We start from the raw sequence: 15,360 nt of genomic DNA, 5'->3' as shown, positions 1-15,360 counted from the left end.
ACTTATTCCAAGAAATTTTGACATGGTTGGAAGACAGGGTGGCACATCTACAGGGTGTCAACCCATTTCTAGCTTCTATTTAAGAGCTTTTTGATCACTATAAAGTGGGCGAGAAAGGGTACACATCGCAAATTGTGCCTGCTACCTACAACTTTTCCGAAGACATGAAATCAATAAAAAAGTATTGAAAAGTTACAGATTTTTTTAATATTTACGTACCATTTTTGTATGAACAGCTGCCAAAATTGTACGGAAAATTGTATGGGTTAACCAATAACACAAAATGGCTTCTTTGGTGATAAGGAAAGCCTCCACAAAGTTGCAATGTGCAATCTATTCCCCAGGAAATGTTATGTGAAAAACTGACTTTTGACGAATTTTTGTTCAGCCTCCTTTTGCGTGCCAGGCCTAATTTGCGATTTGACCATTTTTCGCCCACTTTACAGTGATCAAAAAGGTCTTAAATAGAAGCTAGAAATGGGTTGACACCCTGTAGATGTGCCACCCTGTCTTCCAACCATGTCAAAATTTCTTGGAATAAGTAGCTTAACAACTTTTCCTAAGACACCAACGCTTTAAAAGGTCACCAGTAGAAGTTAGGGCTTGGTTGACACCCTGTAGGTGTGTCACCCTGCATGTCAATAATTTTAAATAAAAGCCACATTCATATACAACAACTTTTCCTAAGACACCATTTTGCTAGGTTGCTTCCTTATTACGTTAAAAAATAAGATTTCGAAATATCTACCGAAGTACTGGCAGTGTTGGCAAGAAATATAATTTTTGCAATTCCGTCGTGAAACTACTTACTTTTCCTGTCATTCTTGAACGACGAAATAGCCTACTTTTCTGTACCAAAAATAACAGAATCGAATAGCAACACTTTTCAAAATAAATGCTGAAAAGTTCTACTTTTCAGCACTGAAATGGGTGCTGAAAAGTTGAACTTTTCAGCACTTGTTTCGAAAAGTAACACTTTTCAACATTTTTTTGATTTAAACGATTTATTGACAAAATACATGAAAATTCAACTTAAAATTTCACTCAATGGGTGTTTTTCGAAATTGCAAAAAATGTTGTATGGAACTCGTTGCAAAACTTGATTTTTTCAGCACTCGTCGTATTTATCCAACTCGGTGAACCTCGTTGGATAAATGTACGACTCGTGCTGAAAAAATCCTCTTTTTGCAACTTGTTGCATAAACTACTATTTCAGCACTTATTTTGAAATGCCTCTTTTAAAAACTCTGTTTCTTTTTCCAGAAACAAGATAGGACCGTACTTTCTTCGGGAAAGTTTTAGATGACATTCAGGGCTATACTTCTAAGGTGTTAGTTTTTAAATTGAGTAAAAAATGAAAATTATAAAAATTAAAATGTAAAAAGAGGGTTTTCCCATACAAATTTCCATACAAATTTGAGTCGCTTTGCGGAAAGCCGGGTAAAACCCAATCGCTCCCAAATTTTGGGAAGTTGTTTGGGAGCCCGTGTGGATCAATCGGACCGCGCACTGGACTCCAATCCAGAGGTCGCCGGTTCGAATCCCGCGGCGGGCGCTCTAAAATTCTTTGTGTAAATATGGGTATTCGGCGCCGTCGCTCCGTGCCATACTTTCATACACTTAGGAGCCCAGGGCGGCGAAGTCCTTGTAGATAAAAAGGAAGACACTAGTGGTTGGTACTAGCAATGGTGGCCGACAGCTATAAAGTCAACTTCGTTTTTGTTTGGGAGCCCAAATGAGACCGGAAAATGCCTGTTCTGATTGAATTAGTCCATTTTGGTTTTTTTCCATACAACTTTAAGCTACCCTACTGTATAGGTACAGGAGATTTTAAAATAATAAATTTGGAAATCGGTTTACTAATTGTTTTGTTCTGTTCCTGTTTTAACCGATCAAAACATTATGCAAATAAAAATGCAAATGGCTTTAACAGCTGTCTTAATTCGTTACAGTTGTCCTGATGCCGGTGTTTGAATAATCAAATATAATATTTTTGTTTTGTTTTTTTTTTAATTTATTTATATTTATTTTTTAATTTGAAATCATAAATGTACGTAAATATTAGGGTGGGTACGGATTTTGAAAAGTTCTCAGATCAAGTTCTGGTGTGGTTCACCTTGTAGGGCATACCCATAGGGACTCTCACGCCAAATTTCAGCTCATTTGGTTGAAAACTGGCTTGTCTCAAGCGGGTTCAAGTTTACATGGGATTTACTATAGGAAATTTTGAATTTTCGTTCATTCGCTCCTACAGGCCTGGGGAAAACATGTAGAAACTTCTAGGATGGCCAGAAATGAGCGGAATCGTCTGGAGAACAACTTTCCCTAAGAGACCAGGTCGATTCGTTCAACCCCCATCGAGCTCAACGGCAATACATCCGGGGTTTTCGGAACCAACCGTTTTCCCAAGAAAAGCATCAAATTTTCCTTAGCATGCTCTGAATGCTTGATGAACACCGCGACGCCACATGTTAAACAGCTACGACGTGATTGTAAAATTTGCACCATAACATTTTTTTCTTGTTTGGAGGTTTAGAATACAGCTAAATAGTATCAGGATCACCATAAATGATAATTCTATAGTTCAAAAAGTAATAAAAAGTAATTTTTTATAGGCGATGCTAGAACCACACCAGAACTTGATATGAGAACTTTTCAAAATCCGTACCCACCCTAGTAAATATACTCAGTCAATACCTGAGTATATTTACGTTATTTCAAATATATAAAACAAGCTCTTCCCGGCAAACTTCGTCCTGCCCTTGTTTGGTTTCCTGACGTTTCTTGCTTGTTTGCTAATTCAGCCTCCTGTGATCTAAGTTTGAGTTTACGTAACTTTTCCCATACAATCCACAGATTTTCCGGAATCGGTTCCAGAGTGGCCAAAGTTGTAACTTTTTGGCGTAAGAACCTTCCTTGGACTTATACGAACCCAACGCAACAAAGAGTACCTCGATCCGACGTTCCGTGTTGAATTGATTCGCGTTCGAACAAAACCGTCGAAATTTTTTATATATATAGATTCTATCGAAAATATTTAAAGCACTAGGCAGAGCTATCTAATCTAATCTAATCTAACCCTAGCAGTAGGCAGAGCTATAAACTAAAACTAAAAAAATCCCAAATTAGCTAAATTAATACTGATATATGCCGAATACAAATTTAAATGCTTTAAAATTCTTATTGAATACGAAGTATTCAACTGTTCATCTATTTTCACAACCAGATCGAAATTTCCAGACCAAAATTTGTTATTTTTTTCAATTTCGGGAATTCCCTGGACAAAATATAAAAAATCCCGGGAATTTTGTCCCGGGAATTCCAGGGATGGACGCACAAGAGCATAAACCGAAAAACAAGTTCTCTGGTCGGAGTCATTTTTTTCTGGGGTTCCTTGGTCAAAATAATTAGACTCGTAATATTTTGTATTGGTCATTAGGGTGACCTACGCCGTGCTAGGATGGTCCCAAAAATTGCCATTTCCCTACATTTTCACAAAAAAACGCATTTTTCGATTGCATATACTTGAAAGTAATTCGAAAACGAAACTTTTGGTACCCAAAAAGTTAGCGCGTCGAAAACAATGTTTTTATTTTCAAAAACTCATACCTCGGAAACGTATGGGTCGGCATCTCAAAGGAATCCGATAACAATATTTTCAGACAATTGTTTGGCTGAATTTTCCATTCCTTGATAGGCCAACTAATCACCTTTCATGTGCGTCCAATACAGCAAAACCGGTTGCAATGGCGTAAAGTAAAGATTTTTTTGAAAAATGTGTTTTTTGGGTCCACTCTAGCACGGCGTAAGTCACCCTAATGGGCAAACAAAAAAATAAGGGTTTAATTATTTTGTCCAAAGAACCCCCAGAAAAAAAAATGAGCTCGACCGAAGAACTTTTTGTCGATTAATGCTCTTTTAAAATGAAATAATTGCATAAATTTGTCGCAAATATGGAACCTATAACTCAAAAGGGCACATAACTTTTTTAAACAACAGTGTATCCCTTTCACTCGAATGACAGTTTACATAAGGTGTGAAAGGGACACAGTCAGTACCGCAAAAAGATTTTTTCACAAAAATAATTACACAAAAATTAGATTTTTTTAAGACAAATGCTTGCAAACCGACTGTACTGAGCAACTCTCTACGAAATCGGCCGATTTCGACCACCTTTATTTTTTTGTATTTTTTGATTTGGCTCAAACTTTGTTGGGGCCTTCCCTATGACCAAAGAAGCTATTTTGTGTCATTGGTTCACCCATACAAGTCTCCATACAGTTTTGGCTGCTGTCCATACAAAAATGGTACGTAAATATTAGCTGTAACTTTTGAGTGAATTTTCTGATCAATTTGGTGTCTTCGGCAAAGTTGTAGGTATTGTTGAGGACTATTGAGAAAAAAATAGGTACACGGGAAAAGAAAATTGCAGATTTTTCAATCAACTTTTTTTTCACAAAAACTCAATTTCCCAAAATACGTATTTTTTGATTTTCGAGATTTTTTGATATGTTTAGGGGACAAAAACCCGCAACTTTTGAGCTATACTGCCGTTCTACGCATAATTGTCCCATGTTCAAAAAAGTGCAACTGAGAAAAACGCGATTGAAATTTTTCGACCGTTTTTTGTGTTTCTACGCATAATTGTCCCGTGGGTCCCTATTCACCCGATGTGTCCCTGATCGCCCCAGTAAGCAGTTTATCACTCTTATCTGTTATTCTCTTGCTTTACGAAGGTAAACAAGACACAATGCTTTGTAAAACTAATGAGTCCGCGAGGGAAAATACTTGGTGGGACAATTATGCGTAGAAGTACAACGATGGGACAAACAGACTTGGTGTTGTTTTTGATGAGTTTCCTAACAAAGTACTAAATTTTATGTGTTTTTCGAAAAGAAAATGTCAAACTAAACCTAAAAATGACAAAAAGTCAGAATGTACCAAAAATGACATGGGACAATTATGCGTAGAACGGCAGGATAGAGAAACATGGTCAAAAAATCTGCCACCGAGTTATGATTTTTTGAAAAAAATGTGATTTTTGGAAAAAATCGAAATTTCATGCAAAAACAAATTTGATTTAATTTTTTCATGTTCAAAAATCACAATTTTTTCCAAAAATCACTATTTTTTTCAAAAATCCATAACTCGGCGGCAGATTTTTTGACCATGTTTCTCAATGGCTCAAAAGTTGCGGGTTTTTGTCCACTAAAACATATAAAAAAATCTCGAAAATTAAAAAATATGTATTTTGGGAAATTGAGTTTTTGTGAAAAAAAAGTTAATTACATAATCTGCAGATTTTTTTTCCGTGTACCTATTTTTTCTCAATAGTCTTTAACAATACCTACAACTTTGCCGAAGACACCAAATTGATCAGAAAATTCACTCAAAAGTTACAGCTGATTGAATATTTACGTACAATTTTTGTATGGACAGCAGCCAAAATTGTATGGAGACTTGTATGGGTGAACCAATGACACAAAATAGCTTATTTGGTCAGAGGGAAGGCCCCACAAGGTTTGAGCCAAATAAAAAGACATTTACATACCATTTACATTACATACCCTTTAGCTAAACTAAAAAAAAGTACAAATGAAATCCAGTTCCGGATTTCGCCTTTTGCTGTCCCGTCTCGAAGTCCTCACATCACAACTCCGATTCTTAAACGGGAAATTGGACGCCTCCAAGCTATTGTCCGTTTCTTTCAAAAGTACACGCCGCGCGGCATTTCAGAACATGCCAAAGACATTGTTGCCAGCGATTTTCTGCACTTTTGGTGCAATATAAAATATACCTGACAACAATGCCAGGCGATTCGAAGAAGAAGATCAACAAAAACAAAACGCGCAGTATGGGATTTGACAGCACGCATTTGCCGAAAGTGCGGCGCGTCGTTTCGAGGCTGGTTTGCCGCGTGTCTTTCTCGGGAATACGCGCAATATCAGACGACAATTGAATCCGAAAACAACTGTTCACCTTCCATTTCATGATGAACCCCAACGCAACAAAACATACCAAACTAACCTTGGTCCTCCTGATTCTATCCACAAACATCTTGTAGCAGAATTTCCACCGCTGCATCTCCTCGGCGGTGACCATCTCAGTTTCCGATTGCTGCCCGTAAAATTCCCTCACAAACAGCACCTCGTCGAATAGCTTCCCGACCGCGGGGTAGAATTCATCACTCAGATGGAGCACTACTCGAAATGCTAGCGCCAGCAGCAGTGGCCTCTCCTCGTCCGGGCTTTCGTCGTGGCGCCGTCGCCGCCAGTGTTCAACCGAAACCGACAGCACGTCCAGAATGTAATACAGCTCGGCTTTCAGAAACCAATTTGAGCCCAGTCCTAGTCCTCCTGCTGCGACGGTGCCACTTGGGACTGCCATGACCGGGGCCGTCAAGCTGGCCAGATAATTGAGTTGACGGGGGTGACGCGTGAACTGTTCCAGCGGGGCCGGATCGTGGTCAGCGGCGTGCTGGCGCAGCAGCTGGAGCAGCGGGTGGAGCAAAAATATCGGGTAGGATTTCGCTAGAATCAGTGACGGCGGGGGTGGCGTGGAATGTCCACCGTTGGCATCGATGGTGAGAATTCCACCGAGGTTGGGCAGGGGGGCAATTTTGGAACTCCGGTCGACGCCATGTCCAGCGGGGCTTGCCAGGGGGGAAAATCTGCGATAGGGGGGAAAAAGTTAGAGCAGAACAGGATTGAATTACTAAGGCTGTTTTAATAGTGCAAGCGAACGCGGGAGATACGGGGAATTTGTTTTTTAGTGGCTTTGATGTTTGTGTATGTGTGTGTTTTAATTTTGCAAAACCAGCCGAGGTTCACAAGCTGCAGTACGAAAGCGGTGTACATGCCCAACTCACGCGTGAAAATTGTCAAAAATTTGCATGCGCGATAGTAACTGGCATTTCAATTAAACCTTTGATCCAGGAAACGGTTAACTTTTCCCTATTCTGGCGAAACAATGTAATCATGATAAAATTTGCCCAAACTGTTTGCTGATTTAAATTTAGCCATTTTTCTATATTTAAAAACAAGTTTAACCATTCTCAGCCCTCGGACATAATGTAAAGGATTCAATTTACCTTAATAATTAAACTATTTTGTTTGAGAAAAGGTCGAACATTTTATAGAAAAAAATGTCAAATATCGTGACTTGATGCAAAATCATTTTTTGATGCAAAACCAAATACAGAATCAAAAATTACTTTTTTGCAATTCCGTCCTGAAACTACTTACTTTTCCTGTCATTCTTGAACGACGAAACAGCCTACTTTTCTGTACCAAAAATAACAGAATGGAATAGTAACCCTTTTCAAAACAAATGCTGAAAAGTTCTACTTTTCAGCACTGAAATGGATGCTGAAAAGTTGAACTTTTCAGCACTTGTTTGGAAAAGTTGTACTTTTCAAAAAAAAATTAAACGATTCATTGACTCAATGCATGGACATTTGTCCTATAATTCTGTTCAAAGGGTGTTTTTCGGAATTGCAAAAAACGTTGTATGGACCTCGTTGCAAAAGTTGATTTTTTCATCACTTGTCGTATTTATCCAACTCGGTGAACCTCGTTGGATAAATGTACGACTCGTGCTGAAAAAATCCTCTTTTTGCAACTTGTTGCATAAACTACTATTAACATTTTTTGATAAAGTGCACATCTTTCCAGTAATAGGAATTTTAAGGTATTGCCGATTTTTTAATTAAATTTTTTCACAAAAACTCAAATTCCCAAATACGTATTTTTTGATTTTCGAAATTTTTTGATATGTTTTAGGGGACGAAAACTCGCAACTTTTGAGCCATAGATGAGTATGAGCAAAAAATCTGCTGCCGAGTTATAAATTTTTGAAAAATAGCCAAAAATCACATCGAAATTTTATACAAAAAAAATTGACCTGATTTTATTTATGTAAAACTGAATTTGCAATCGAGAAGTACTTTACAGATATTTTGGTAACGGGCTCAATTTTCAAGATAAAGCCACCGAAAGTTTGATTTTAGGGAAATATTTGAAATTTTTCGATTTTTGAAAATAGTGACCATGAGTGACCATTTCTAAAAAGATTTTTTTTTTAAGTTCAGAAAATTTGCTATAAAATTGTCTAAGAGACATTGAAGATTGAACCTCTGGTCAAGACTAACAGGCGTAATACTGAATGCTTGGCCCTTTTAAAATGTTAGTCTTGACTCAAATTTTTTTAAATATTGTTTTCGAAAAGATCGGAAAATTTCACGAATGTTTAATGTTTTAATATTGAAAATCGGACCATTAGTTGCTGAGATATCGACATTAGAAGATAGTGGATTGTTTGAGTGAGACTTAGAAAATTTCAATTTTCCTGTTTCTTTTTCTTTAAATCACTGTATCTCAGCAACCAGAGATCCAATCTTCAATGACTCTTAGACAATTTTAAAGCAAATTTTCTGAACTTAAAAAAAACAGAAATTGTCACTCATGGTCACTTTTTTTTTAAATCGAAAAACTGCAAATATTTCGCTGAAATCAAACTTTCGGTGGCTATATCTTCAAAACTGAGCCCTTTACCAAAAAATCTTTAAAGTACTTTTCGATTACAAATTCAAATTAACATAAAAAATTACGCCAAATTTTGTTTGTAGAAAATGTCGATGTTTTCCAAAATCACTATTTTTCAAAAAATCATAACTCGGCGACAGAATTTTTTGACTCTATTGCTCAAAAGTTGCGGGGTTTTGGGATTATTTTGGGAAATTGAGTTTTTGTAAAAGAAAATTAATTAAAAAATCGTAAAAAAATTCCGTGCACCTATTTTTTCTCAATAGTCTTCAACAATACATACAACTTTGCCGAAGACACCAAATTGATCGGAAAATTTACTCAAAACATACAGCTGTTTTAATATTTACGTACCATTTTTGTATGGACAGTAGCCAAAATTGTATGGAGACTTGTATGGGTGAACCGATGAAACAAAAAAGCTTCTTTGGTCATAGGGAAGGCCCTCACCAAATTTGAGCCAATTAAAAAAAAAAACAAAAAAATAAAAATTGTCGAAATCGGCCGATTTCGCAGAGAATTGCTCAAGGGGAAAATACTCAATTTTGACTTTTGAATTATGGGTTTAATTTGGTAATTTCGAAACAATTTGTATTGCATGTAATCATGAAATTATCTTTATTGCAGAAATCACAAAATTTCCCATCGCAGGTTGAAATATGAGAACTGAATAGGTGGTAATGACAAAAAATCGTTTTTTTAATTTCTGATAAAATAAAAGTAAAAAAACTAAAAATGTTTGAAATTTTCTCAGCTTTTTGTATCTTTTGCAGCTTTTTCTACATGAAATATTTTAAAATTGCAAAAATTAACACCCCTAAAAAATACCTAAAAATGCATATAACTTGAAAACGTAGCACAAAATAAAAAAAACTTAGAATAATTGTCGATTCAAAATTTGATTAAGCATTTATAAATGTATTTTTCAATTTTGATTAACAAATTTGACGATTTTTTTTTCGAAGAATCATATTTTTTTATAAAACACATATTTTTGGTAACAGCTTTTACACCATCCTTAACTCTAGCGCAAAAGATGCGTTTTTATTTCTATGAGATGCAGCCCTCCTAATTATAAAAAACTACATATTAAATTGATGATTTCTAAGTATCAATCTAAAAAAATGAATCAATCGTATATTTTTTAAAAGAAAGAGTAACATTTCAAAAAGCCGAAAATAAAATAGTACACCTTCCTGAAATGTTAGTCTAAATTTTCAAAATATATTTTTTTTCGCGTGTTTCAAAACAATTTAACGAAACACACGACATTGAAAATTAGACCATCAGTTTCCGGAATGACGGCATTTTAAAAATCTCGCTTGCTTTTACAAAAGGTCATATGTACATAGGAAACCCATGTCGCATTGGTTGTTATGCTAAAGTAATCTAGAAATGTTTGTTCGGTGTTCACCGAAGAAACCCCACCGTGCGCACACCCCTGCGCCCACCGTGTCAATTGACAGTTGACAGTAGAGAGGAAACGTCAAAAGTGACAAGCAAAAGCGCGCGCGAGCAGCGCGCTCGTCAGAACACGTCCAGCCGCCAACGAGGCAACACGCAACATCAGCAGAAGTGAAGAAGTTTAGTATAGTGAGACGGAGGAGGAAGAAGAAGTGAGGAGAAAATAAAACAAGAAAATCCAAGTTTCCCGGTGTTTTCGTCCCTCCTGCGGTCCCGCTGCAAATCCGACACAGAACCAAATACAGTCCACTGCAAACAATCGGCCAGCCCGAACAATGTTAGTGCTGTTTGAATGCCTTTAAAAAGCTGTATCTAAGGAACATAAAGACCACTCATGGACACTATTTTGATAAATCAAAAAAATTTTTTTTTTGAAAATTGTGCAATTTTTCAAACAAATTGTAGTCTACTATTTTTTTTATTTTTGAAAATAAACTCTCGAAAAACTATACCCAGCAAAAAAGGAACAATCCAGCTGCGTATAAATTTTGCATTATTTTATGCAACTTTATGTAATATTACGGGGCTAAGGTGCCGGTCCTTACTGTTGCTGCTGGGTTTGAATCCCAACGGTTGGATCTTTTTTTTGGTATTTACAAAAATTATACATGCAGTGTGTATAATATAAAGTGTCTTTTTGACGAAGGTGATGTGCATGCTTTTGCATGCGATTTTATCATCGGATTTTTTGTCATTGTCTAAAATATTTTAAAAGATGAAATTATGCAAAATGGCTTATTTGGACTTGAGGAATCTTTAAACAACGATTCATTTTAATCAAGAAATACAATGAGAAGTATTTTTTTTTATTTGTGTGAAGTGAACAATTTACGTATTTATTTTCATACAGCCAAGCACAATTTGCCCGTCGACCCTACACAGCAAAAAATTTCTGTGTAAAATCGCATGCAAAAGCATGCACATCACCTTTGTGAGAAAAGGCATGTAATATTGTATGAGAAAACGTGTACACAAAAAGCATGTACCGAAGAAAAAAAAATCAGGTCCGCTCACCCCAAAAATAACATCAATCCGGCGAGAGTCATGTTAAGTTTACCAAGTCCGCGCCCCAACCCACTCGGCTATCTCGCCGCTATGAAAATAGTTGGATCAATGCCAATGTAACAGTAGGTTTTCCGTACGTCGTATACTGTGTTAACTGCATACGATGTATGGGGAACCTACAGGTACATCGGTGAAGATCCAACTATTTTCATAGCGGCGAAATAGCCGAGTGGGTTGGGGCGCGGACTTGGTAATCTGAATATGACTCTCGCCGGATTGATGTTATTTTTGGGGTGAGCAGACCTAATTTTTTTTCTTCGGTACATGCTTTTTGTGTACATGTTTTCTCATACAATATTACATGCTTTTTCTCACAAAGGTGATGTGCATGCTTTTGCATGCAATTTAACCATCGGATTTTTTGCTGTGAGATAGCTTGAAAGTTTGCATTTTCCCCCCATACCAATCACCATTACTCACCTCAATTGCTTCATCAGTTCCTCGAACTTGGCACTGCGCAGAAACACCAGCAGGTACCCGTCGATGAAGCTGCGGTAATAGCTTCCGGCCAGGTGTCGCATCTTGGTGGCAACATTGAGACAAGCGCCCAGCAGCAACTTCTGGGAAAACTGTGTGGGGGGGAAATACGGGGAAATAGTTACGAACTCAATAGTTATAAGAAATGCGTTATGATAGCTGAGGAATTATCTAGGAAAAGTGCAAAAATATTTCTTGTTGTTGTTTTTTTCCTTCTGGGAAAATTTGACGAGCTAATACAACATGACAAATTTTTAGAGAACAACATAATAAATAGAAAATCAAATTTCCAGAGAATTTCTCACCCATTTGTACGCAAATCAATTGCTGACATTGAAAACGTTGAAAAAGTGGAAAATTACCTCGTCAACACCGTACTTGGTGGCCGCGTTGAACCACTTGCTGCAGCAGGCAAACAGCCGGTCCAGGGCCTGCGGGGTCAGGACGGCGCCCATGTCCGGGACACTGGCCAGATGGTCGTAACCAATTAGGGCTAACAAGGCCGCCCCGTGCTGCCGGATGATGAACGGTCCGCTGCCGTCCGGGGCCAGATGCTGGAAGTGCCACTCGAGCAGGTAGCAGAGCGCCGGCAATAACTCACTGTGCCACGTGGAACGCCACCGAGAAAAAAGAGACAGAGAGAGGAATTTTCCAACGAATGGAAGCAATTAGTTAGGTCAGACCAAACGGAAGAGGTTTTGCATTTTGTATGGCTTTTTGTAAAGTTTTCCGGGAATGGTTACACCACTTGCATAGTGATAAGAAAATTGGTTCAGTGGACCACGCAATTACATCAGGACTTGACAGAGTTGAATGCTGACTGAGCACCATCAGTGAACGCACACGAAGTTGAAACGAACGGAACCGCGAGCTTTCACTCAAGCAGTCGCTCGACTCGAAAGCACATGCTCTTTCTCTTTGTCTCCTTCGCTTTCTGCCTCGTGCGGTGCTGCATGGTGACAGCAATCATTTGAATGCAGTCTTCACTAAGGTGTAAATATTTCTGGTGAGAGTCTGCGTGTGTGAACAAAAAAAACCCGAGCAGACGGAAATAACTTGGGAAGGTCAATTTTTGATATTGTGAGAAGATCGAAATATGTTATTGGGATGATCGGATTAGTTGTTAAAATAACAAAAATCAATCACAAAGATTTTTTCGAAGAATAACTTAAACTGTTATTATGTTGTTATTGCAATAACAAACCAATAACACAGAAGGAATCATGAAGGAATAACAAGATTTGTTATTTTGTGCGGAGAGGTGGAGCAGCATAATAACACAAATTGTTTTTGAACTGGTATGTGTCCATAACAAAAAAAGTTATTGTTTTGGTTCATTTGCCATTTGCAAATAAACCTGCAGTTGCCATAACTCTTCTGTACTAGTCAGGGCTGCAGAGTCGGGTACCTTCAAGCGGCTTTGATTCCATACTTTGAATACAACTCCGACTCTGGATGCTGGATATGACGTCAACGCCGACTTCAGCTCTTCAAAAATACCCGACTTCACAGATTCCGACTCCAAGTAAAAGTTTCTGAAAATTATCTGAATCCGAGGTCTCCGAGGTCTCACTCCAGCTCAAACTTCAACGTCAGCTCCGACTTCCTTGCTCTGTGAAAATAATATCAGTTTTTGTTATTCACATTCAAAAAAATCTCAATAAATAAATCAATTCCCTTAGGGAATATAACAAAGTTAAAAAAAAACAACTTTCAAAAGTCAATTTAATAAGATTAATTTAAGATTAAGGACCCCATTTCATGATCAAATAAATGACAGAATAAATTGGTCAAAAGGGTTAGATTAGATTAGATTAGATTAGACGAATAAATTGGTCAAAATTATTCCATAGTTCTAGCCAATTTTAGTAAAGTCCCTTAGGGGGTATATCAAACAATTTAAAAAAAAATCAACTTTCAAAATTTCAACTTTTTAGAATAATTTTAGCTTAAGGACCAAATTTCATGACCAATATAATGAGCCCAAAGAAAATGGTCAAAATTATCCCATAGTTCTAGCCAATATCATCAAAGTCATTTGGGGGTATATCAAATAATAATAAAAATCAACTTTCAGAATGTCAACTTTTTAGAATAATTTTAGCTTAAGGACCCCGTTTCATGGCCAAAATTATGACCACGACGAAAATGGTCAAAATTATCCCATAGTTCTAGCCAATTTTAGCCAAGTCCATTAGGGGGTATATCAAATAATTTTGAAAAAACAACTTTCAAAATTTCAACTTTTTAGAGTAATTTAAGCTTAAGGACCCCATTTCCAAAATAATGACCCCGACGAAATTGGACAAAATTATCCCAAAGATCTAAACATATTTAACAAAAGAAAAAATATTAACAGATTGTGTTATGGACATTTAAAAACTTTTCCATTTGTGCGATTTCCCGAGCAGATGGAAATAACTTGGGAATAAAAATTTTTGATATTTGAAAATACTAGGCCAATAACATTTTATGTTATTTATAACAAGAATTGTTATTCGTCGTTATGATTTTTTTGTTATTGGATTGTTATTGTAATAACAGACTGATAACATTTTTTTATTCTTCGAACAAATCTTTGTTAGGGCTTTGTTATTTTAACAACTAATCCGATTATCCCAATAACAGTTGGCGGTATTCTTCCATAACAAAAAATGTTATTCCAAAGTTGTTTTGGCTCTCAACCGATATCAGGCCAATAACAAATTTTGTTATGATAACAAAAACTGTTATTGAACTCTTTTGCAAAAATTGATTTTTCAAGAAGATTCCATAACACTTTCTGTTATTTTAACAGTATTTGTTATTGAAATGGCACGAATTTTGTTATTACCGTCTGCCCGGGTTATGGTAATTTTATTTCTAAGTCAGAATACCAAACGAATAACAAATCATGTTATAAGGAGAGTTTTTGAAATGTATAACATTTCCTCTTATTAGCGTGTTATTCAACATTTTCAATATAATTTCACTTCAATACCAAATCTTGTTATTTTATCAGAAACTGTTATTATTTTTTCTTCTTGAAGTTGAAGTTCAGGATAAAATAATAACACTTTTTGTTATTTTAACAGGATTTGTTATTGAAATATTATTAATTTTGTTATTACCGTCTGCCGGGAAGCAGAACATCAAAGTCAGGTTGACGCAGCGAAGAGTTCGTTCACCATTCGCCAAAAATGTCGAAAGGTCACAAGTCCTGAGACTGCTTAGTATTAAGTCCTGAACTCCAACCAAGATGAAAATTTCATGGCAATAGATAAACATTATGAGTCCGATTGTTGTATACACAGTAAAACAATTCATGGTAATATAACAACTGAAACGGGGTATTTTTTTTACGTCAGGAAAAATGTGTAATTTTACTACTTTTCTAGTGTAATGTCACTTTTTCAGTCCTAATTGAGGTGAAATTACTTCATAAAAGAGGTAATATTCAACCTTCCAAATTTACACAATTTTTTACTTTTTTTTATTCTTACAACTGCACACCTACTTCTATCTGACTACACACCCAAAGTTAAAGAACGAGGGGATAGTCCTCACGATAAGAAACGTGAGGAAAGTGCTATTTTGCGAGAGTATAGTCCTCTCGCGTGTTCATTCGTTCATTGGAACAGTTCATCCTATGGACAAATGACCGCCACTTAGTCACCGAACCATGGTGGCCCATACGGCAAAGGCACGGTTCAATATGCCGAAGGTCTTAGGTTCGAGTCTCGGTACCGGTACTTTTTTTTTGATAGATGAACTTTTTTGGTAATTTCGGGATTTATCCTCTCCGTCCGCACACAGTACCATTTTACTACCG

The 15,360-nt window shown here is 36.7% G+C and overlaps 1 protein-coding gene across 1 annotated transcript in view; it reads right to left on the bottom strand.

The window, feature by feature from the left end:
* Positions 1-15,360, bottom strand: part of LOC120413046 (RNA polymerase II-associated protein 1) — a 62,460-nt gene that overhangs the window by 17,663 nt on the left and 29,437 nt on the right. The window contains exons 4-6 of the mRNA XM_039573738.2: positions 11,912-12,149; positions 11,493-11,641; positions 6,028-6,670 (exon numbers count right to left, since the gene is read on the bottom strand). Of these exons, the coding sequence (XP_039429672.1) occupies positions 6,028-6,670; positions 11,493-11,641; positions 11,912-12,149 (1,030 nt within the window). The remainder of the gene's footprint in view (positions 1-6,027; positions 6,671-11,492; positions 11,642-11,911; positions 12,150-15,360) is intronic.

The sequence above is a fragment of the Culex pipiens genome, chromosome 3, assembly GCF_016801865.2.
Source record: "Culex pipiens pallens isolate TS chromosome 3, TS_CPP_V2, whole genome shotgun sequence".
Lineage (NCBI taxonomy): Eukaryota > Metazoa > Arthropoda > Insecta > Diptera > Culicidae > Culex > Culex pipiens.
The sequence above is the reverse complement of the archived record's forward strand: the minus strand, read 5'-3'. Positions and strand labels throughout refer to the sequence as shown.